The sequence below is a fragment of the Trichosurus vulpecula genome, chromosome 1 (assembly GCF_011100635.1).
Source record: "Trichosurus vulpecula isolate mTriVul1 chromosome 1, mTriVul1.pri, whole genome shotgun sequence".
In the NCBI taxonomy this organism is placed as follows: Eukaryota; Metazoa; Chordata; class Mammalia; order Diprotodontia; family Phalangeridae; genus Trichosurus; species Trichosurus vulpecula.
In genome coordinates, this window is record NC_050573.1 from 493,849,963 (window position 1) to 493,874,796 (window position 24,834).

The window sequence follows — 24,834 nt, forward strand, 5'->3', positions numbered from 1 at the left end:
GGAAAGAAGGAAGAAAGGAAAAAAGGAAGGAAAAAAACCAAGCATTTATTAAGTACCTATTATATGCCAGGCACTGTACTAAGTGCTTTACAGACACCTCATTTGGTCCTCACAACAGGCTTGGGAGGCAAGTGTTATTATCATTCCATTTCACAGATGAGAAAACTGAGTCAGAGGTTAAGTAACCTGCCCAGCATCACACAGCTGGTGTATGTCAAGATCTGAACTTAGGTCTTCCTGGCTCTGGGACTAGCACTCTATGCACTGGGTCTCTATGTAACATTAAGACACATCTGTCCCTGGGGTCTGGTAAAGTTTCCAGGAGAGCTCCTGAGCATGGTCCTTGGGAAGGCCTTTCTAGGCCTCATCTTACACATTACTCCTGCTACAGAGAGGTAGTGGTGAGGCCTGTCTCCTCAGGAACACAGGCAGGCTTGCAGTGTTATGCATGGATCTTCCTGTGTGTGCACTTGACTGCTGTGTGAATCTGGCTTGCACCAGTCTTGAGGACTGAATTTTGTGGGTCCACCTTGATGTTGATTCTTCCTACTAGAGGACATGGCACAGCAAGTCTGTTGTAGGATCTTAGCACATTTCATTAAGGCTTTACCATAAGCCAAAAAAGTGTCACTGAGGCAGCATCATGTTGGCATCACAGGTCCTGGGTTCTCATCCCAGCCCTGTTTCTTCCTCCCTGTGTGATCTGGTCACTCAGCCACCCTGGGGCTCAGCTTCCTCATTTATAAAATGATGAGGGTTTGACTAGGTGGCCTGTGAAGTACCTTCAAGTTTGAGATCCGTGATCTTATGGCTTAACTGCAAATCCAGTAAGGTCAAGGACAATGGGACTGAGTAAGAGAAAGTCCAGTCTTCTACAGGCCTGAGACTTCATGCACGTGAGAAGCAATGGAAGGGCCTCAGGCCGCTTGACCAGTGGTGATATGGGCAGTGGAAATTTTACTCACTTCTGAGACCATTGCAGAGGGCCTGGGTCATCTAACTTCTTTTTTTTTTAATTTACAGAATAAAACAAGCATTTCCATAATGCAGTACAATAAAAGAGATGACTGCATATGAAATCACAAATCTGTTCTTTTCAAATATACAACAAAATTATCATGTACATTTCTTTTTTTCCTTCCCTCCTTCTCCCTCCCATCCTAGAGATGGCTACCATTAGACACAAATAGGTATACATATATATGTACATATACATATATACATATATATATATATATATAAAATTATTCTACACATACTTCTATTTATCAGTTCTTTCTCTGGATGCACATACCGTCTTTCTTCATATGTTCTTTGTAGTTAATTTGGGTATTTATAATAGTCAAAATAACTTATTTGTTCAAAGTCATTCTTGAAACAATATTGCCGTTAGTGTATACAATGTTCTCTTGGTTCTGCTCATTTCACTATTTGTTGTTTCATGCAAATCTATTGATGTTTTTCTAAAATCATTGAGCTCATCATTTCTTATAGCACGGTAGTGTTCCTTATAATCACAAACTTGTTCAGCCAGTCCCCACTTCACGGGTATCCCTGCAACTTCCAGTTCTTTGCCACCACAAAGAGAGCTGCTATAACCATTTTAGAACATATAGGTTCTTTTCCTTTATCCCTAATTATCTTCAAAAATAGATCAAGTAGTGGTATTGCTGGGTCAAAGGGTTGCTTAATAACGCTTTGGGCATAATTTCAGATTGCTCTCCAAAATTCACAATTCCACCAAAATGAATCAGTGTCCCAATTTTTCTACATCCCTTTCAACATTTGTCTCTTTCTTCTCCTATCATTTTAGCCAGTCTGGTAGGGGTAAAATGATAATCTCACAGTTGTTTTAATTTGCATTTCTCTAATCGATAATGATTTAGAACATTTTTCACATGACTATAAATTATTTTGATTTCTTCATTGGAAAGCTACCTATTCCTATCCTTTTGACCATTTATCAATTGGGGAATGACTCGTATTTTTATAGATTTGACAAAGTTCTTTATATATTTTAGATAGGAGACCTTTATCTTTAACTGTCTATAATTTTTCCCAATTTTCTGCTTTCCTTCTGATCTTGGTTACATTTGTTTATTTGTACAAAACCTTTTTAATTTAATGTAATTGAAATTATCTATTTTACACCTAACTTTGCTCTATTATCTCTTGTTTATTCATAAATTCTTCACCTACCCATAAGTCTGATAAGTAATATGGTCCATGTTCTTCTAATTTTCTTTCTCTCTTTATATTTAGGTCATGTATCCATTTTGACCTAATCTTGGTAAATGCTGTAAGACATTGGTCTATGCCTAGTTTCTGCCATACTACTTTCCCATTTTCCCAACTTTTACCAAATAATGAATTCTTATCCCAAAATCTTAACGCTTCACACTTGTCAAATATAAAGTTATTATATTTATTTGCTGTTATAAACTGCGTACTCTATGTCTACTCTATTCCATTGATCTGCCTTTCTCTTACTTAGCCAGTACCAGATAGTTTTGATAATTACTGCCTTATAATATAGTTTAAGATCTTTTTTTATTTTATTTTATTTTATTTTATGTTATTATTTTGCTAATTCAATAAATTTTTTTGGTAATTGAATTGGGATAACATTGAATACCTAAATTAGTTTGGCCAAAATTGTCATTTTTATTATATTAGCCCTGCCTACTCATGAACAGTCAATATTTCTCCAATTATTTATATCTGATTTTCTTTGTATAAAAAGTTTTTTATAATTTTGTTTATATAGTTCCTGGGCTTGTTTTGGCAAGTATGCTCCCAGTTATTTTATACTGTCTAGAGTTATTTTAAATGGGCAATTTTTTTTACTATCTCTTCTCGCAGAGTTTTGTTTGTGACATATAGGTTTGCTGATGATTTATACAGATTTACTCTATCTCCTGCTACTTTGCTAAAATTATTAATTGTTTCAACTAACTTTTTAGTTGAGTCTTCTCTTTAGTTGAGTGGACTTTCCAAGTATATCATCATATCATCTGCAAAAAGAGAGTTTTATTACCTCATTCCCCATTCTGGTTCCTTCTATGTCTCTTTCTTCTCTTATTACTATTGTTAGAACTGATGGAGTCTGAGTGCAGATTGAAGGGCAATTTTTTTCACATGTAACTTCTAAATACACTTCCTGTCTTACTGTTAGTGGACAAAGGGAATACAGAAGGTCTTACAAACCCTTCTTGGCTAGAATGACAGAGATAGCCATAACACAAGGGTAAGCTTCTTTCCACCTAATAAATACGCTAACAACCACTAAGATATCTTTAAATGAACAAATGCCTTTAGACGTTTACACAAAGTCGATCTGATATCAACAGAGTTCCCATGTTTGGGGATGAGTTATACACATTGCCTTAGAAACTTGTAAACTTGTAAAGTTTTCTCAGATTGTGTGCTTACCAAGCAGGGAAGCTCCCACAGTACTGTTGGACTACAAGGGAAGAATTTGGAGAAAACCACTTAAAATTTTTTTTCAATTAACCCCTTCTCTGCTTTGCTTTTGTGCATGGGAGGAAGGCCTTGGGTGCAACCACACATAATAGATGCTACTCTGCTGTCCTCTAAGTATCTTTTTTCTGTTTCTGCAGCCTGGTCTAGGATATAGCAATATTAAAAATGCTTGTGTTATCTCACAAATTAAAAATAAAATTAAAAAAATAATTACTAAGAGATAGGTCCTTAGGAGCAATGGATAAAACACTAGGCATGGTGTCAGAAAGACCTGCCTTCAAATCTGGTCTCATGGTCTCAGACACTTACTAACTGTATGACCCTAGGCATGTTACTTAATTTATTTGCCTCAGTTTCCTCATTTGAAAATGGGAATAATAGTAGTACCTACCTCCCAGGGTTATTGTGAGGGTCAAATGAGATAATATTTGTAAAGTACTTAGCGCAGTGCCTGGAATACAGTAGGTGCTATCTAAATGTTAATTATTATTGTTAATAGTAAACAAAAGTATGGCCTTTTGCACATATTTTCTTCCTTAACAAAGGCACTTATTTCATGAGGCAAATTATAGTGGAATTGGTTAGGGCTACTCTGATGTCTATAAGAAAGTTATTTTACTTCTGTACTCTCATCACTGTGGATTCAGGGATACATAGTGATATTAAACTTAGCCTTCATTTGGCTGAGAATTTCACCATAAGAGTGGGGAGGAGGGACGTTGTCATTATAGCATTGAAGCTTTTGTCAGGTCTGGATCTGAAAGTCACAGATTGAACTTTTTTAGGTAAGGAGGGACCAAACTCCCTCAACTCTGATTTTGGGGAAAGGTCAGAAATACTTTTAAATAGCTAATTTATGCGTCCTGTTTGTTGACATTAAGTCAAATTTGCAGTCCTAAGAGATTCTTCCTCACGCAGTGCGTTCCAACGTTTACAACAAGCAGGATGCAATTATCTCTATAGTTAACATCAACATCAGCAGATATTGGGACTTGTTTACAGCTGTTGCCTCATATGTGACAGAAATTAGTGTTCATTTAGTAGCATTCAGATTTCTAGGGAACAAATCCCCAAATTCATTATGTAAATAAAGTATGATTGGTCTGTATCACATTTTGATAATTATTGGAATACGACCTGGAGTCACTGGACCTGTGATTTCATTGATTTAGGGAACTCCTAGATGAGGAAACTTTTCCTAAGCAAATCTTTTCTGGATTCTATAGTCTTAGGTAAGTATTAGAAAATTACCCAGAGCACTGAGACAAGTGACTTCCCTAGGGTCACACAGGCAGTAAGTGTCAGAAGTAGGACTTAGATCCAAATCTTATTGGCTGCAAAGTCAGCTTTCTATCTACTATCTCACCCTGCCTCACAGTGTGCAAACATTGAAGAAATTCCCAGATCTTTTCAACTGGACTGTTTTTTAAGCTAGGCTTTTTGTGTTCTTAAAGTGTCACTGACTATGCAAAAGAAAAGGTAGTTCATAGATTCATGGAGTTAGAGGTGGAAGGGATCTTTGAGCCCCAGTGGATAGAGAGCTGGGCCTGACATCAGAAAGACTCATCCTCCTGAGTTCAAATCCAGCCTCAGACGCTTCCTAACTGTGTGACCCTGGGCAAGTCACTTAACTCTGCCTTAGTTTCCTCATCTGTAAAGTGAGCTGGAGAAGGAAATGGCAAACCACTTCACTATCTCTGCCAAGAAAACTCCAAATGAGGTCACAAAGAACTGGACAACAATGATCCGTCCATTATTTTATAGATGAGGAAATTGAGGCTCTTCCTCGGAGTTCCACGGCTAGTAAGTGTTTGATGCAGGATTTGACCCAGGTCTTCTAGATTCCATGTTCAGACCTCTATTCACCACATCACCTAGCTGCATTATGGTGGAAAGAATTCAGCGTCAGACTTTTTTCTTTATCTTTTTTTTTGGTTTTGTAAAAAAAAATTATTTTTATCATTCATTTAAAAAATTTTGAGTTCCCAACACTCTTCCTCCCTTCCATTCCTACCCACCCACTGTGAAGGCAAAAAATGTGATATAAATCATACATGTGAAATCATGTAAAACATTTTTCCATGCTAGTCATGTTGCAAAAAAAAGAACAAGAAATAAAATGAAAACAATTATGCTTCAATCTGTATTCATTCAGACTCCATTAGTTCTTTGTCTGGAGGTAGATAGCATTTTTCATCATAAGTTCTTTGGAATTGTCTTGTATCATTGTATTGATCAAAATAGCTAAGTCATTCACAGTTGATTATTTACAATATTATTATTACATATACAACAGTCTCCTGGTTCTGCTCACTTCCCTTTGCATCAGTTCATATAAGTCTTCCCAGGTTTTTCTGCAAACAATCTCTTTAATAAATTGGTACAAAGTGACATCTTCCCATGTGGTGGCAAGGGAGGAACAGGACTCAAATACCTATAGGTGCTTCATATAGACATAATATAATATGGCCTTTTTGTCATCTATGACCTGAAGTGTCAAAATGCAAATCTAATTTTCAACTTACTGTTTCTACTTACTGTGTTTGGAAGGATTTCCACATATCTCTTTCTCTATATATTTCAATTAATTTTTAAAAAATTTTAGTCAATTTGTTCTTCTAGCTGTTGGAACCCATGAGTTTCGGATCAGGATCTCTTAATTATACTTGAAAAATTGTCAACTTCTCCTTTAGGTTTATTATGGTTTTTTTCTAGTGTCCAGTATATCTCTATACGGTCTCAGTTGTCTGACTCTTGTAACCCCCATTAGGGATTTTCTTGGCAAAGATACTGGCATAGTTTGCCGTTTCCTTCCCAAGATCATTTTACAGATGAGGAAACTGAGGCAAAAAGGGTTAAGTGACTTGCCTAGAGTCACAAACCTAGTAAAGTGTCTAAGACCAGATTTGAACTCAGAAAGATGAATTTTCCTGACTTCAGGCCTGGTAATCTATCCACTGTGCCACTTAGATGCCCCTATAATCCCAATTATATAGGACTATATAGGCAGCCAGGTGGTAAAGAGGACAGAGGGCACTAGGCCTGGAATCAGGAAGATCTGAGTTCCAGTCCATCCTCAGTTACTTACTAATTGCGTGACCCTGGGTAAGTCACTTGACCTCTGTTTGCCTCAGTTTCTCATCTGTAAAATAGAGATAATAATAACACCTACCTCCCAGGGTTGGGGTGAGATCAAGTTAGATAAAAATTGTAAAGTGCTTAGCATAATGCCTTGCATATAGTAAACATTATATAGGTGCTAGCTATTATTATCATTATCTTTAAGCCGTTTCCCAAAACCAAATTTAGCTGTTTACCAATATTAAATTCTCAATGTACTAGCACATATGCATTTATATATTTGGACAATCATGAAGAGCGTCCTATCCCTCTGAAAATGTGTCGATCTATGAGAAGGTTATTATTCATATATGTCTGTATATATGTATACACATATACGTACATACACTTGTATATCTATCTGTCCATTTATCTATCTCACACTCTAGGTATCGTTCCAGAATATTAGCTCTACCAGGATAATTCTACTAGCTGTGAAATTAAGCTTGAAAATCATTGGAAATCTCTCCAACTCCTGGGGGAGAATGATTCTTTTCAGACAGTTTCTGGTCCCAAACAGTTTTATAGGTCTGGAACAGGAAGGGACGCTAAAGGCCATTTAGTTCAGCCTTCCTATTTTTCAGATGAGGTTAAGCAATGTTTCCTGAGGTCATACAAGCAGTAAGTGGCAGAAGTGGGATATTAACTTCTGAGTCAGCGCTCTTTCCAATGACTTCTTTCATTTTTCTGAGTTTTCATTAGCTTGCTATTTCTTACAATTTAAACTAGCTCTTCTCTAAGTGTTTTTCTGTATATCCCTATAATATTTCACATTTTCCTACTGTTAATATCTGAACCTTAAACATTCCTTCTTCCATGTTTGCTTTATCTTGTTTCAAGTGTAGACAATTTTTTTAGTTTTCCATTTTGCACTATTTCTGTCTTCAATTAAGTATGCTTTCTATGTAATGGACTAATTAGTTTTTCAAAACAAATTGTATTTTCTTTTACCTAATTCCCTGTGGATGCTTAGAGAAGTACAACAAGCTATGTACGTAGTCTTCTCAATTTGCCAAATAATTTAGTTCAACCAAATCATTTTCTCAGATTGGCTCCAATGAGCAATTAAAACTTTTCCACAAATCTTGATGGCTAAAAAGTGAGTATTTCTCTAGCTCAGTTTTGTTTCTATTATAATTAATATGATCTCTTTCTGTCCCTTGATTGACAAGATCAGGGGAAGGAAGACAAGATCTTTGCTTGTAGTGTTAATATTTTGTTTACATTTGGGGGGAGTATTGTTTAAAAAGTTTAAGAGAAATAGTTTCTGAGTAATTTAATCATTTTAATAATAAGGCCAGCATGTTTGTTAATGAAAGGATGGTCATTCTGCCATCTCTCTTAGACCAAAGACCCCTTATGGTGGTGGGCTCACAGTTTATATCCCTTTGGAAGAGCAGGTGTTCCTGAGGGTGGCAACTAACTCTGATTGGTAACAATCAATGAAAGAATGAATATTACAATGAGAGTTTAGACAATATTCCAATGAGGGTCTTGGGGTACATGTCTTGGATCACCCAAATCTTGGTCAAAGTGACTTGTCAATTTCCATATCACATGTCTGATGAAAGGGAGAATCAGCATTTTTCCAGATCTCTCTGAGTAAACACAAAGAGTAAGAATGTACTCCTTAGCCTAAACTTGGAATTTCTTTTACTGTCTAATTAGATCTTAGCCATCTTGGCTGGATAAGTATATTAGAAAGATTTCCCACACTGGTTGATTTCTGAATGAGGAAGTAGAAAAGGGGAAAAAACTTGGTTCTAATTCAATAATTAGTTATTAATACAAGAGAGAAATAATTGTTCTTCACAGGTTGTCTAAATATATAGATGTAGCTTAAAGGTGGGCAGCAACAGGGTTCAATGGATAAAGCGCCAGGCCTGGCGTCAGGAAGACTCATCTTCCTGAGTTTAAATCTGGTCTCAGATACCTATTACCTGTGTGACCTTGGGCAAGTAACTTAACCCTGTTTGCCTTAGTTTCCTCATCTGTAAAATAGCTGAAGAAGAAATGCCAAACTAGTATCTCTGCCAAGAAAACCTCAGATGGGATCATGAAGAGTCAGATATGACTGAACAACCACAGCAAAAAGTTTGAAGGTGGTGTGGATAGATATTTCTGGAATCTAACCTCCACCTCTCCAAGCAAGGCTGCAGTTTTCACCTTGAGAGGAGTAGAGGAAGGGTCATAGCTAGGTTCTTGCTCCTTCCTTTGCCTAATTCTGAGAGGTCATTTAGCTAGAATTTATATCTATTCCCCTCAAATAGCTCTGGTCTAGTTTAGGGGTATAAATCTGGTTCAGAGGAAAAACCACTTTCTTGTTTAGTCTTAAAAGAGAAAGGTAGCACTTAGCTTACACTTGCCAGCCTAGCTCCTTCCCACCAAACACTGTTTTTACAAAAGAGCATCACAAATATTAAGTACCTCCATCCAAGCAAATAGCAAACAAAAATTGGAGAAGTTACAGAAATGAGAATATGCCAAAGAATATACAAGAGTGAATGAATGAGCCCTTCATCTGGGACTCCGGTGAGACTTCATCTTCTTGTAAGAGAGAGGGCCTGCTATCACTCAAGGGATCCTATTTGGCATCTCTCAGGAAGCAATAGGAAATCGGTGACATGTTGAGCAGCTGGCTTCCTCTGCATGCCTGTAGCTTTTCCCTCCATGGGCATTTCCCCTGAAGAGCATCTGGAGCCATGCATGCCTCTCTCCCCCAAAGTTCTTTAGCATCAACTCCATAAATCCTTTTTGCAAGTATACTGTACCTCTCTCAGCCTTCTCTCCACCAATAAGGAGTCAGTGTCTCATTCCACATACACAGCCACACACAAAATGTTCCAAGCTTGATTGGAAACCCAGTCACATTTTTTTTTAAAGTGAGTCCCATCTTCATACCTTATAAGAGTAAATCACACTAATTTTTTTCTTTCTCACCTGGAAGAGAAAAACCAAAACTCTTGCCAACATTCCAGCATTGACAACCAAGATAGACAGTATCTTTTCCTGGAATCCATTCCAATTTTGCTCTGGCAAGCTCTCAATGCCAGCACAATTGGACTTTTATGCATTTTCCCATTCAGTTTCAAGCTTACTTTTTGCCTTTCATTTTTTTTTCTTTCAAAGTGCACTTATTTTATCTAGATTTAGAAAATTCCTGGAGTAATCTTGGATACAAAGATTTCTTTTTTCTGAAACTGACAGGTCCTGCGATGATGTGGCAAGACAGAAAATAAGTCAGCGTGCTTAATGGGAGGCAGGGGCACCTTAGAACTCCCCCCATCTTTTATAATCGGATCACACTCATATAACACTTAAGCCAACATATGTAGTCAAAATGGCAAGCAGTCATAGCTTGCAAATGCACAGTAGCTTAATTACACAGAACAACACATACAAAAGAGACTGCTGAATTCAGGAGGGGCTGGTAAAGGAAATAGCGACATACAATCTGAGGACGATAACCCTCAGGACCCCTGGTCCTTTTCTCACACCCACCTAGGGATTTACAAACTAAACACATAGACGCGGAAAGACAGATAGAACTGGCAACTAGTCAGTTGAAAGGAAAAACCAAACCCTTCAAAGCCCCCAGGACAGAAATCAAGAGACAAGAGAGCCTTGTCTAGGAGAAGCTTGTGACTTCCTGACAGACTAATGGAATGAGATCCATGGTGAATAGAGAAATCAGCATTAATCAGTTCCAGAGGGAAGCTGCCCAAACCCAGGCAATAGCAACAGGATGGGAAAATCCCTTCAAACTAAACAAACATCGTTTCAGGTACCTATACCAGAGGTTAGCTTAACCAGGATCACCTGGGAGGTATGAAGGTGAAGGTTTGATGAGGAGGAAGGTTTCTATGTGAAGGAACAATCTTTGTATCTGGATAATATAATAATAATAGCTAGAATTTGTGTAGCGCTTTGTAGTTTATAAAACGCCTTATATATGTTATCTTTTTGATTCCCGCAGCACTCTTGTGAAATAGACGATAATTATCATCCCCACTTTATAACTGAGGAAACGGAGGCTGATAGTGGTTAAGTGATTTGCCCAGAATCACTCATTAGGATTCGGGACTTCCTGTCTCCATATTCAGAACTCAACCCACCCTGCCATATAACTGCCCCTTATGGTATGGTCACTACTAAGCCTCCAAAACATCTCATATTGAGCAACTCCTCTTTTTTGGGTATCTTTTAAAAATTTTATTGTATTTTTAATTTATGGAATAAAACAAGTATTTCCATAACATAGTGTTATGAAAAACATGATTGTACATGAAACTGCAAATCTATTATGTACAACTTGCTATTCCTTTTAAATATATAATAAAGTTATCACATAACTTTCCGTTTTCCCTTTCTTTTCTTCCCTCCCCCTTACCCTAGAGATGGAAACAAATATATATGTAAAATTATTCTATACACACTTCTATTTATCAGTTCTTTCTCTGGATGCAGATACTGTCTTTCTTCATGTGTCCTTTATAGTTGATCTGGGTATTTATTATACTAGTCAAAATTACTTATTTGCTCAAAGTTGTTCTTAAAACAATATTGTGGTTATTGTATACAATGTTATCTTGGTTCTGCTCATTTCATTTTTCATTATTTACGCAAGTCTATCCATGTTTTTCAAAGATCACTGAGGTCATCATTTCCTATAGCATTGTAGTATTCCATCACAATCATATCCTACACCCTGTTAAGCCATTCCCCAGTTGTTGGGCATCCCTGCAATTACCAGTCTTTGCCACCACAAAGTGAGTGGCTATAAATATTTTAGAACATATGGGTTCTTTTCCTTCTTCCCTAATCATCTTTGGAAATAGACCTAGTAGTGGTCTTGCTAGGTCAAAGGCTATAGGCATTTTAATAACTCTTTGGGCATAATTTCAGCTTGCTCTGCAAAATGTTTGGATCAGTTCATAATTCCTCCAACAATGAATTAGTGTCCCATTTTTCCAAATCCCCTCCAACTTTTGCAACTCCTCTTAAGAGAGAGAGGAAAAATACATCATTCACTTGTTTAGGGGGCAGCTAGGAATATGTTTCAGTTAAGTCATACTGCTTGGTCCTGTTGTGCAGACTGAGTGGGAAGCAACAGACAGGTCAAGCCTCCCCTGAGTATCCACATAGAGAGGAGAGATCTCTACAAGAGACCTAGAAGGAAGTTGGTGAGAGAAGATTCTCCAATTTGGTATACCAGGGGCACCCACAATAATAGGTACAGCATCTGTGTTCGCAGCACCAGAGCTGTCAAAAAATGACCACCAGTACTCTAATCACAAAAGTAAGGCATATTCCTTTTACTGACGTGTATGGCCATATGGGAGAGACTCCTCGTGGAAACTCCAAGAGGTCTGAATAGCAAGAATCTCTCAAAATGGTTTCGCAAAGCAAAGCTTTTTATATTCTTGGAGAAACAATCAAAAGATGGCAGAGGCAAGATGAAATAATGGGATGTGCAATATAGCAGAAGATAGAGTATAGATTATTCTATAGATCTGATTGTTAAATTAACGGACATGTTCAAAGACAAATTTCTGTGGCCAAGCAAGCTTGGTGGGAGCCTCCAGACTGTTTAGAGGAAGGTAAAATATTAATTGGTAATTTAGATATAGAGGTGGCACAACACTTTCACTATTCTGCCTAGAGGGCTTTCCCTGAATTCTCCAGGAATGCAATGCCAAGGGACCCAGCAGCCTTTGAATTAATACTTGAAGCACAATGGCAAAATAGCAGGGCTAGAATCTAACGGGCCCAGACTCTGCATATATATATGCAGTCCAAATGCATATGATTTTTATCTCATCTACTAGGTCATTCTATTTTACAAGTTTTTCATTCCATATAACTCATAGATTTTATAAATGTATATATATTTAGTATGGTAACATATTAAAATGTTATTCTTTCATTTTTATGGATGATTGCTATATCTGGATAATTGCGGGCAACAGTCTGATCTGTGGTAATGGTTCAATCCCAGAACAGATTATTGGTTATGTTTTCAAGGGTATTTTAAATCTGTATTATTGTATAGAGGTTTGTCAACTGTCAGTTTTTGAAGGATAGCAAGCTTCTGCTAGGTGGCTAGTAAGGCTCTAGGAAGACCCGACTCAAATATGGCCTCAGACACAAGGTATGTACCACCAGGCAAAGCACTTAACTTCTGCCTGCCTCATTTTCCTCAACTCTAGAGTGGGTATGATAACAGCACCTACCTCACAGTGTTATTTATGAAGATCAAATGAGATAATATTTGTAAAGTGTTCAGCCCAATGCCTGTCACATGGTAGGCACCTGATAAATGCTTGTTCCTTCCCCCCTTTCCCTGTAATTCCAATTACCAGGTTATGTCTTACTAGGTATTCAGCAGGTGCTAAATTTTTGCAGCCTTCAGTGATGTGTTGGAACTTTCTGTTTCTTTGCATAGTCTACGTTGATCACTAAGAATTCAGCAAGTGTTAAATTTTTGTAGCTGTTAGTGATATGTTTACAGTTTTTATTTCTTTGTATAATCTACAATCATCACTAAATAAGACAACTTTTACTAATTTCAAGGGGGCAGTGACATGGTCCTGAATCATGAGCTCCTTGAGAGAAAGAGCTGTTTTTTTTTTCTTTTTACCTTTCTTTGTATCCACAGTGCTTAGCACAGTGTCCGGTATATAGTAGGAGCTTAATAAATTCTTTTTGACTAACTGAACTCTCATCATGAATCCCTCCATTCCCACAAACAAATCTATTTGACTCAGCATTTTTGTTTTGAAGCTTCTTGGTCAGCATACTATTGGTTGAGTTCATGTAGATGCCAGTCAGAATCCTTTGATTCAATTCTTGGGTCATAGGCATTTAAGAAGGACTTCCCAAGGTAAACCGCTCTTGTCTACGTGGATCAAATCCAATGGTTTATGTGTATCTGTTAAGATCCTTTAATATTACTTAGTGAATTGATATCTGCTTGTTCTAAAAGTATTTCTCTTCAGTTTTTTCTTTTACTAATTTCCCAAATACACTGAGAATTCCTATCAATTTTCTTTCTCCTTTTTTGGTAAGGTAATGGTAATATTGCCATAGGTGCCTTACAGTGATGATTCTTGGGTTTCATTGATATAATATGGACTTTTGCAAGGATATTTTCCAAATCTGTTATGGTCGATTTCACAGTTCTAAAAATATAGATTGACTGGTATTGCAGAAGTGTTAATTTCTTATGGGCCACACTTGAACCTAGAGGACCATATGTGGCCTCAAGGCTGCAGGTTACCCACCTCTGGTTTAGATCATCTACTTGACCCATTGTTCTCAGACTTCATCTTGTTGACTTGCCTGGTCCTGGTTCCTAGCCTGGGCTTCCCAGTCCTCTATCCATATCACATAGTTTAGGCAAGAGAATACTGGGTTTTCTAGGGGCACTTCCTGTATCAAACCAAATAATACAAGTAAACAGCCCCCAAATTCAGATAACAGGGAGCAGAAGACCCCATGTAAAACAGGGACATGGATATGTATATTAGAAAACATCTAAGGACAGGCCAGATGAGATTCCAACAGCAGCACTAAAAGGGACACTTGAATACAAATTGAGTCTGCTTACAGGCTCACTTCCTTACTTAACTTTTTCTCTGGGTTCAAAGCTAATTTAAAGTAGATTCTGTGATATATTTATAAATCACACACACAAAAATCAGTCTCTACAAAAAATGTGGAGATTCTCTTTCTCTAATTATTTTGGGAATTTTTTGCCTCTATCCCAGTCTAGGATCTGGGAAATCGCCTATGGACTGGCTTCCTCCCCATCACTGTGTTGAACTGTGAACTCATAGACTTAGATAAGCATCACTGTTAATGAGTGTATATTTTATTAGTAGTATCAAGTAGCATAGAAAACACAGAGAAACATGAAAATTAGATTTTAAAGCCTACTCTAGGACTCATGGAGAAGAGTTCACCCTTCTGTCCCTCCCAACTTCATCTGAATGGGTGAAGGAAATGACATGACAGATATAAAAACTCTAGGTGGAATTTTCCCCTTGTGAGGGCAGAGATGGAAAAAGAAGCTGTGGACTAAATTTTGCTCTTACCAACCAAAGGACATGCCAGTGAATGGTGGTAAGATTAAGCATGTGACTGAATGGTTCTCTGTGGCTGATGTGGGGTAGAGGTCATGGGAATTTACTAGACTGAGGAAGTGGGCATCTCTATTATTGTTTTTTCCCCCATATGGTAATCATTCTCTATGGTATCTAGACTGTTAAATACACATGGGAAATTTTCTCTCTCCTTTTACTTTTCAGTTTAAAGAGCCTTTAATTAGATTTGCAAGTACTTATCTGAATATATTTTTAGGATCCCTTGTTAGGTACCATCCATCTCTGCCTGCCAATCTTATGATTTAAGCTGCAGTCCAGCAGCTCACTCTATAAATATTATTTCCATCCCTCTTGCCTCCTATTTTCTCATGTTTTTTTTACCTCCTTCACTATTCATATTTCTATGTCAAATCTCTTGGATTTCATAATATTATAATTTTATTTGTGCATTTTCTACCCCCTGTAAATTTATTTTCAGGCCTTCTTGATCAAATCCTTGGGGCTTCTGCCAAATGTGTTCTTAAAACTTAACTCAAAACACTTGAACTCTTACCAGAAGTCTGTTATTTCAGCATCATCCAGATAATTCAATTCTGTTCTTCAAGACCATTTATTTATATAGCTAGAAGACGGTCAGTTAACAAGTAAGCTATAGCTTGTATAGAAAACAGTCAGTAAGGAACTCGGATTAGAAGTTGGGTGAGCTGGGGGAGGGTCAGGAGCCTAGGCCAAAGAGTAGAACAAGGGGATTCCTAATATGAACCTGCTACCACTACCCCATCCTGGTGCTACAAACATAGGTAGGAGTAGAAGTGGCAGTCCTGCTAGTATCGTGACAGGCAGCAGTGACAATGTCTGGGAAATGGGTGCAAATGAGTGCAAAAATTCTCAAGAACTTTCTTTTCCCATTAAATTTAGTTTTGGTACTTCTTCTCAGTCACAACATAACTATATATAATGAAAGTACTATTAATAGCTTCTCTGTTGATTCCTACAGCTGAGTTCCTCTACTGAGGAACACAAATTCAGGCAGATCGTATTAAGGCAGTGACAGATTATATGTCTGTGGTCCTGGGACTAGACTAAATTTAGAGAGGCTTATCCCCCTAAGTTTGGCCACCAGTTGATAAAATCTTTGATCATAGCCATCAAAGCATGGAAGGAGTTGTGATCAACATTGGGGGAAGAAGAATCCACACTGAGGAAATGATGCCTTGATTGGCCTCAGGAACTAAGGCTTAAGCTGAATCTCCATTAACACAGCTACCCTGGTGTGTGTATATACTTTATATATGTGTGTGTGTGTGTGTATATATATATATATATATATATAGTATATATATATATATACACACACATATATAGTATATATATATACTATATATGTGTGTATATATATACATATATATAGTATATATATATATACTATATATTATACTAATGTGACTTTACTGGTCACCTTAAGGCAAGGGTTTTAAACTTTTTTTTGTTATGGACCCTTTTGGCAATCTGGTGAGCTCCACAGACCCCTTCTCAGAGTAATATTTTTAAGTGTATAAAACAAAATATATAGGATGGCAAAGGAAACCAATTATATTGAAATTCAATTGTAAAATGCTTCAAAAACATGTTCACAGACCCCAAGTTAAAACTCTTTGCCTTATTAAGACATAAAAAAGGCCAACCCACATGGTTTCTTCAGATTAGGTGACAGATCCAGGATTGAGTGAGTCACTATATCCTGCTCTGCTGAGAAGAGGCATTTCAATATAAAGGAGATGGGGGCTGCCTACCCAAGCTAAATGCTGCAACATCTTGTTGAATGTCCTTTCTATGCTACAGCTTAAGTAAACCTTCTTTTATTGACTGTTGAATGTCCTACTAGTATGAACCTAACCTAATAGGAGATCATCCTAAATCATCCCATCCCCTGAAAAGACCAGTCACCACCTGGGGCTAACCTACCATTTTTATTCTTAATCCTGTTACCACCCTACATGAGTCCTTCACTACAGTTAAATGGATCCACTAACTCTCCTCTGAGCAAATGTTTGCATTGACAATTTCCTTCACCTACATCTTCCTCCTTCTTCTACCTATTTGAATCTTACTAACTTTTTTTTGTATTTGGTTCAAGTCTTGGTTCCTCTGGGAAGCCTTCCCTGACCAGACCAGCCCCTCTGATTTCTCCCTCTTCTGTCCGTACTCCTCTAACACCAGGGACACTGCCCATCTGAGATCTATCAATACTTCAAATGACCTTTTGTCCTTGCTTCCAAACTGTTTTTTAACCAGTTTGGAAGCAAGGACATATTATATGGACAACTCTTACCATAGTGCCAGGACCAAATGTGTCCTCAATAAATGTTGGTTGATTAAGGAATAATAATATACCTTACATTTTTTCTGCTTTCTGGTGTAAAAAGGGTTTTTAACTTATATTATCTCATTTAATCCCCCAACATTCCTGTGAGGTAATTGTTATTAATAATAATAACGAAAATGTATATGTTGCTTTACGGTTTACAAAGGACTTTACAAATATCTCATTTTATCCTAACAACAACCTCAAGAGATAGTGCTAGTATTATGCTCACTTTACAGTTGAGGAAACTGAGACAGATAGTCATTAAGTGAATTGCCCAGGGTACCACATCAAGTAAGTATAAGATTTGAACACAGGTCTTTCTGATTTCAGACTTGTATTCTATCCATTGCACTACCAAGCTTCCAGGAATTAGTATTGGATTGCGAATAATTTCATTATTGCTATAGATATTTGTATATGTTTGTGACATTTTCTGTATTACTGCTCCCTCCATAACAGAGATAATAACCTATCTATACCCAATATTGTGTAATTCTCATCTATGTTTTTCTTTAAATCCTCCATTTAAGGTCTATCCAATTCATAGAAGGCTTTACTCTGGATCTTTTAATAGCTTAAGGACACCAGTGTGACATTCGAACAGATCATCTTCTGTCTCTCATTATTAAGAAACCTGCTTCCTTTTCTAGTAATATATGTACTTGGTGATATCTTTTACGGCACTTCTTAGGTACAGGTCATTGTTGGCAACATGATAGGGTATGTTTTTACCAATTTTGTGTCTTTTTATTGTCACTGAAGTCACCTATAACTTTGAATGACCTTTTCTGAGATCTTGGTGTTTTATGACCACTGGTGTTCCGTCACCAGGAGAATAGTAAGGTTTAAAAAATGAATTTTTCTAGCATCAAGCAGCTTTGGATCACTGAAAGCACTGAAGAGTATCTTAAATGTGATCCTGTTCAATCTTTTCCTACACAATTCTCAATCCAACTCCTTTTGCTTTCTGTACTGCCTTTCCAAGATACACATACACACAAATACACAAAAAACAAATTGTCTATTAATATATATTTTTCATCTACTTTGTTTTTTCATGTAGATAGTTACCCAGCTTCTTTTGAATAACAGAGTTTACTGAAAAGGTTTGTAGTGTTTTGGAGGCTTGATGTTATTAGTACAATGTCATCTTTGAATAGTGGAAATATCATAAGTTTATTTTAACCATGGAAAATATCAATGGATTCTCCAGTAGGAAGCTGTCATAACATTATATAAGTATATTGCAAGGAAATAGAATATTCACCTTTAGGTTTGATAACTTATTTTTATTTTTATAGTGTCATACAAATTACATTCCTGTCTGTGGCTCAAATGGAGACACTTATCAAAATGAATGCTTCCTCAGAAGAGCTTCCTGTAAACATCAGAAAGAGATAACGGTAGTGTCAAGAGGACCATGTTACTCTGGTATGTATTAAACGATTAGGTTTTTTGCTTTTTACATCACAATCATTTCATGATGTACCTCTCCCCCTTCCCTGTCTTATAATATAGAATTGTCAACCAGAACTGGCCAGTGTAGCAACTATGTCTGTTTTTACCTTTCATTTTTTGACCTTCATTGTCCTTCCTCATCCCTACTGATAGGAGAGAGGAGTTTTATTATCTGTCCTCTGCTAATTGCATTTAACCTGAATTCTGTTTTCTTTTTGTGTTGTCTTCATTTATTTGATTGTAGTTGTATATCTTGTTCTCCTGGTTCTTCCTTTTTCACTTTGCATTAGTCTATATAGATCTTCCCATGTTTTTCTGAATTCTTCACATTTGTCATTTCTTGTGGCATAATATCATTCTCCACTTTCGTTGCAATTTTTTACTACCACAAAACATGAATACCATCAATATTTTTGCAAACATTAGACCTTTCTTTTTGTTTTTTATTTTTATTTTATTTTTTATTTTCTTGACCTACATGTCCAATAGTAGAATTGGTGGGTCAATGGAAATGAATAATTTAATCTTTTCTTTCATAACTCCAAATAATTTTTGAGAAGGGCTTTTACCAATCTACAATTTCACCAATAGTATATTAGCGTCTGACTTTCCACAGCCCCTCCAACATTAACCATCTTTTATCATCTTTGCCAATTTAATGGATGCAAGGCAAAGCCTCAGAGTTGTTTTAATTTTATTTTCTCTTGTTAGAAATGATTTGGAGTGTTTTTCCAAATGATTGTTAACAGTTCACATTTCTTGGTGGAGTTGTGAACTGATCCAGCCATTCTGCAGAGCAATTTAGAACTTTGCCCCAAAGGCTAAAAAACCATGCGTACCCTGTGACCTAGTAATATCACTACTAGGTCTTTATCCCAAAGATATTTTAAAAAAGGAAAAGAACCTATGTGTACAAAAATATTTATAGCAGCTCTTTTTGTGGGGGCAAAGAATTGGAAATTGAGGGGATGCCCATCGACTGGAAAATGGCTGAACAAGTTGTAGCATATGATTGTGATGGAATACTGTTGCTCCATCAGAAATGATGAGCAGGATGCTTTCAGAAAAATCTGGAAAGACTTACGTGAACTGATTCAAAGTGAAGTAAGCAGAACCAGGAGAACATTGTACACAGTAACAGCAATATTGTATGATAATCAATTGACTTAGCTATTTTCAGTAATATAATGATCCAAGGCAATTCCAAAGGACTTATAATAAAAAATTTTATCTGCCTCCAGGGAAAGAACTGATAGAGTATGAATGCAGATCAAAGCATACTATACTATTCTTTTACTTTCTTATTTTTTGAGGTTTTTGTATGTGTTTTCTTTCATAACATGACTAATATGGAAACATGTTTTACATGACCACATATGTATAACCTATATTAATCAATATCAATGAGGGAGGAGGGGAAGGAGGTAGAGATTTGGGAACTCATTTTAAAAAATGAATGTGAAAAATTGTTTTTACATGTAATTAGAAAAATGAAATATTAATTTAAAAAACAGTGCACATTTCTCCTTTTGGAAATATTTCTCCATATCCTTATCGGAGGTTAGGGGAAAGGAGAAGAGAGTAGGAAATGATGCCAAGGGATTTTGATATGAAGAGAAGGATAGAAGAGGAAACTGATACCTAATAGCTTCAGTTTTCTCAATAATTTAAGAAACGAGGTCCTTAGCTAAGAGATTTTGGGGGAGAGGAAGATGTGTGGGGTTTAAGGAGCAGAGATCTGGAATAGCTTCAGAGGGGAGTGAAATTCGGAAACAATTAGAGAAGAATAAAAGGATTGCCGTGCTTCACTGATGGCCTGGTGGAAGGACATAAATCTGTAGTATATTCAGTAAACACAGCTGTGTGACTTCCTCTAGTTCTGTGCAACAGCATGTGAGTAGGAGTGGAGGAGATGTGTGATATAACTTATCCAGGGCTGAGATTTGGCAAGAGTTGAATAGTGATGGGAAAAAGGAGCAAATAATTCAAGAATTGATTACCATGTGTAATTCAGTTACTTAACTATCTGGTGCAGATTGGAAAAGGAGGAAAGTGAAGCCAGAGCAGTGGTAATGGTCTGAGAAAATACTGAGGGATAGAGGAATTAGAGGTCATGATGAAAGCAAAGAATGGGTTTAGGAGGGTTGAGGAAGGGAAAGAGATAGAATGATAGGAGATTACAGTCAGATAGAAGAATGTCAGATTTTTTTTTATTAAGGAAGTAAGAAGTAGAACACTCGTGGGTAATGGTGAGATGTGACCATACCTATGTGTGACTGAGGTGAAGGCAAATAGGTTGTGGGCTTTAAAAAAGCCTGAGAAACTGGGAGATTGTGTGGAAGTCAGTGAGCATATAGAAATGGAGTAGGTAGGCAGTACTGGTAAGATGGTCCAAAAGTCAAAGCCAGAACCAGATCCAGAAGGCTGGGTTGGAAAACCTACTCTGAATTCAGAAGCAGTGAATCCAAATCCAAGAGGAGTCTGCATAGAGCAGATCTAGGAGAACAACACAGTGGAAAGAATGTGATGTTGTTTTGAGTCATTTTCAGTCATATCCAACTCTTTTTGACCTCCTTTGGGGTTTTCTTGGCAAATATACTTGAGTGGTTTGCCATTTCCCTCTCAAGTTCATTTTACAGATGAGAAAACCGAGTCAAGCAGGGTGAAGTGCCCAGGGTCACACAGCTAGTAAGTATCTGAGGCTGGATTTGAACTCAGGAAGATGAGTATCCCTGACTCCAGGCCCTGCACTCTATCCACTGCATCACCTAGTTACCCCAAGGAATGTGATACCTCACACTATAACAATTTGGTTCATACAAAGTCTACCCTTGATGTTTCCACAAGTTCTCTGTCCTTTGCACACTCAAACTCTCCTCTCATAATATCTTGTCATAAACACCAGGGGCTGGTTTCTAAACATGGCTACTTCACTGACTTCTGGTCTAAGGACACCATCCTGATACTCTCTTAAAGGCAGAGGGATGTCTTTACTCTGGACATCTGTGAATCCTCTAGGCCACATTGCATAGCTACCACCTACTTATTCCAGATCTATCCTTCCTATGGTGTTGTGCCATTAGTTGCCCATCGAAAGGAGGATGACAAACCACAGAGAAATGAATTTTTACTTGTAGAACTTTGTAATGTGTAGTCTAGGGATTAGAAATTGAGAAATTTTATTTCAGAAAAATAGAACAGTAGACCATAAAACTGAAAAATATTCCATAGAAACAAGCAGGCCGTCTCAGTGGTAATGGTGGATTTCTTGTGGGCAAACAAATAGATCGTCTTAGTTTTTCCACAGCTGTAAAGATGGTGTTTTGTTCTTGGGATGGAGGCAAATCTATGACAAAGTACAGGACACTGATCACCAGAAACTCTAGGGATTTGAAAGGAAAAGTAGTAGTCCTGAAGGTCCTTGACCTGAGCACAGACCTTACATGTCTAGTTGACTTTGTGTCAAATGTGTGGCCACCAAAAGCCATGTTTTAAGCACCTCTACATGCTTTGTAGCTGATCCGTCTTGGTACAGTTACAGTGTTTTCATCTGGGCTTCTCCAAGTGGCATGTATAGGTGGGAGTATGGATACAGGAAACTATCAGAGATGGAGCCCCCTTCCAAGCAGGGGTAGCCCATGACTACAGTAAACAGAGCTTTGTTTCTACTGCTGTCTATAGGATCAGAGGATCATAGATTTAAAGCTGGAAGTGACTTTACAGGTCACTGAGTCTGGCTCCCTCTATCCTTCTCTTCCTTCCTCTTGCTCTCAATTTACAGATAAGCAAACCAAAGCTTTGATGATTTGACCAGGATCACACAGTTAGTGTCTGAGGCAAGATTTTAATTCAGGTCTTCCTGACTCCAAGTCCAGCACTCTGTGTCCTGTTCACTATAGTTGTACAACAGCCAAGTTTTCTGTCATCAGGTGTGCTTGGGAAGTCTGATTTTCAGCTCTCACTCTGTGTTCTAGAGTCTTCTCATTGGTTCTGGCCCCTAAGGTTATAGGCTTTCCTAAAATGGAAACAGCCAGAGAACAGCATCTTCCATATTGGGCGCTATTTCAGTTTGGAGACTAAATGCAAGTGCTTTGGATTTCTGTCAGTGGTTCCCAGGATGATTGTGTTTAGGAATTCCTCTGGGTCAAGGGTTCTTTACCTGGGGTCCATGGACCCCCAAACAGACTGTGGATAGATGTCAGGGCATCCACAAACTTGGCGAGGAACATGGTGCATCTTTATTTTGATATAATTGGTTTCTTCTATAGTCTTATATTTCATATTTTTTTTTCTTTTAAAAACATTATTCTGAGGAGAGGCCTGTATGTTCACCAGATCATCCAAGGGGGTCTATGACTCACAAAAAGGGTAAGAACCTCTGCTCTGGGTGCTGCTCCCAGAACCTCAAATAGTGCTTTACAGGGAGACATTCTTTCCCAAATCATATCATTCTGTTTTACTCAGAGAAATTTCTACTATTATGCGCATATCTAGGGCATGGCATATTAAGGGTCAGATTGAAAAAATATGATCCTTTTGATATACTCTGGAAAGGTCAGCTTCTACAATAAATGGTAGATGAGATTTGGGGGAATTCCAGAATGGACCTTTCCTGGAATTCATGAAAAGTATTTTCCATCACAGGGGACCACAGAAAAGCTTTCAAGTTTTTTAATAGAGTGATGAGGTGTCCTATCAGGGAAGGAGGGAAGGGAATGATTATTTATATAGAACCTGCTGTGTGGCGGGCACTGTACTGATGGCTTTATTATCTCATTTGATCCTCATAACCATCCTGGAAGGTAGATGCTATTATTATTCAAATTTTACAAATGAGGAAACTGAGGCAAACAACAGTTAAGTGACTTGATCAGGGCCAGTAAGTGTCTTAGATGGGATTTGAACTCGAGTCTTCCTGTCTCCAGGCTCAGCACTCTATCCATTGCTGTACCAGCTGCCTCTCTAGCAGGATGGAGAACCTGAAGATGACCCGGCACTGATAACTACTATGAAGCCCAGGAACTACTAAAAGTCATTTGTTTGGTGTGGGTTTCTTATTTCAATATAGCAGCTACCTTGTGTGACTAATCCTTACCCCTTTCCAGCCTGTAGTGTGCCCTATAAACTCTACCTCTTTCCTGTTAAACTACATTGGTTTCACAGAAAGCCACTGTTTATGGAAGTGGACTAGTACTGTCAAGAATGATTGATGGTGCTATATTTGGTCCCAGTGGTAAACCAGCATGTCATTCAAGTAGACTTGTGCCCCCCACCCTCCCAGGGGAGCAAGTCTTTTCGGAAGATGACATTTATACACCTTTGGAAGCTTGCCAGAGCTTTTACATAATTTGAAGGGCATGGCAGTATGCTCAAACTTGTCATCCCAGGCTCAAAATACACTTTTTTCCCTCATCATCCTCCCTTCTGTGAATCATATTGTAGGTCCAATTTTGAGTACACAATTGTCTAGTCTAAACTTATTTGGGAGGTTTGAGACTATAGGTACAAATAGTTCAGTAGTCACGAGGAAAGCAAAATCCAAGGAAAAATAAATTGTTTGATGGTCAGTGTCAGAGAAGGCTCCATGGAAGAGGTGGCATTTGATCTAGATCTTGAATGATAGGTAGAATTTTAATAAGTGGAGATGATAGAGAAGGTTATTTCAGGTAAACAGAATATTCTTCTTTTTTAATTGTTTATTTTTAACTTTCATTTTTTAAAACTTTGAGTTCCAAATTCTCCCCTTTCTTCTAGCCCTACCCCCATGCACTGAGAAGGCAAACAATATAATACCAATTATACATGTGAAATCATATAAAACATATTTCTATATTCGCTATTTTATATCCAAAAAATCAAGTAAAATAAGAAAGTGGAAAAAAGTATGTTTTAGTTTGTACTCAGAGTTCATCAGTTCTCTCTCTGGAGATGAAGAACACTTTTCATCTTCTCCTTTGGGATTGCCTTAGATCATTGTCTTGATCAGAATAGCTAAGTCTTTCACAGTTATCATCATTACAATATTGCTGTTAGTATGTACAATGATCTCCCCATTCTGGTCTCTTCGGTTTGTATCAGTTCACCTAAGTCTTCCCAGGATTTTCTGAAACCATCCTGCTCATCCTTTCCCATAGCACAACAGTGTTCCATCACAATCATATACCACAACTTATTCAGCCATTTAAAGGAAATGCTGTGAGCAAAGAAACAGAGGCATGAAACCACAGGGCACATACAGGGGATGAGAAGTAGTTCATTTGGGGGTAAAAATGTAGATTACCAGGCAAGAAGTCATTTGAG

At 37.5% G+C, this 24,834-nt stretch overlaps 1 protein-coding gene across 1 annotated transcript in view; it reads left to right on the forward strand.

The window, feature by feature from the left end:
- The window catches only part of TMEFF1 (transmembrane protein with EGF like and two follistatin like domains 1), a 149,057-nt gene that overhangs the window by 46,906 nt on the left and 77,317 nt on the right, over positions 1 to 24,834 (forward strand). Inside the window, exon 3 of the mRNA XM_036741883.1 lies at positions 18,378 to 18,507. Coding sequence (XP_036597778.1) covers positions 18,378 to 18,507 — 130 coding nt within the window. The remainder of the gene's footprint in view (positions 1 to 18,377; positions 18,508 to 24,834) is intronic.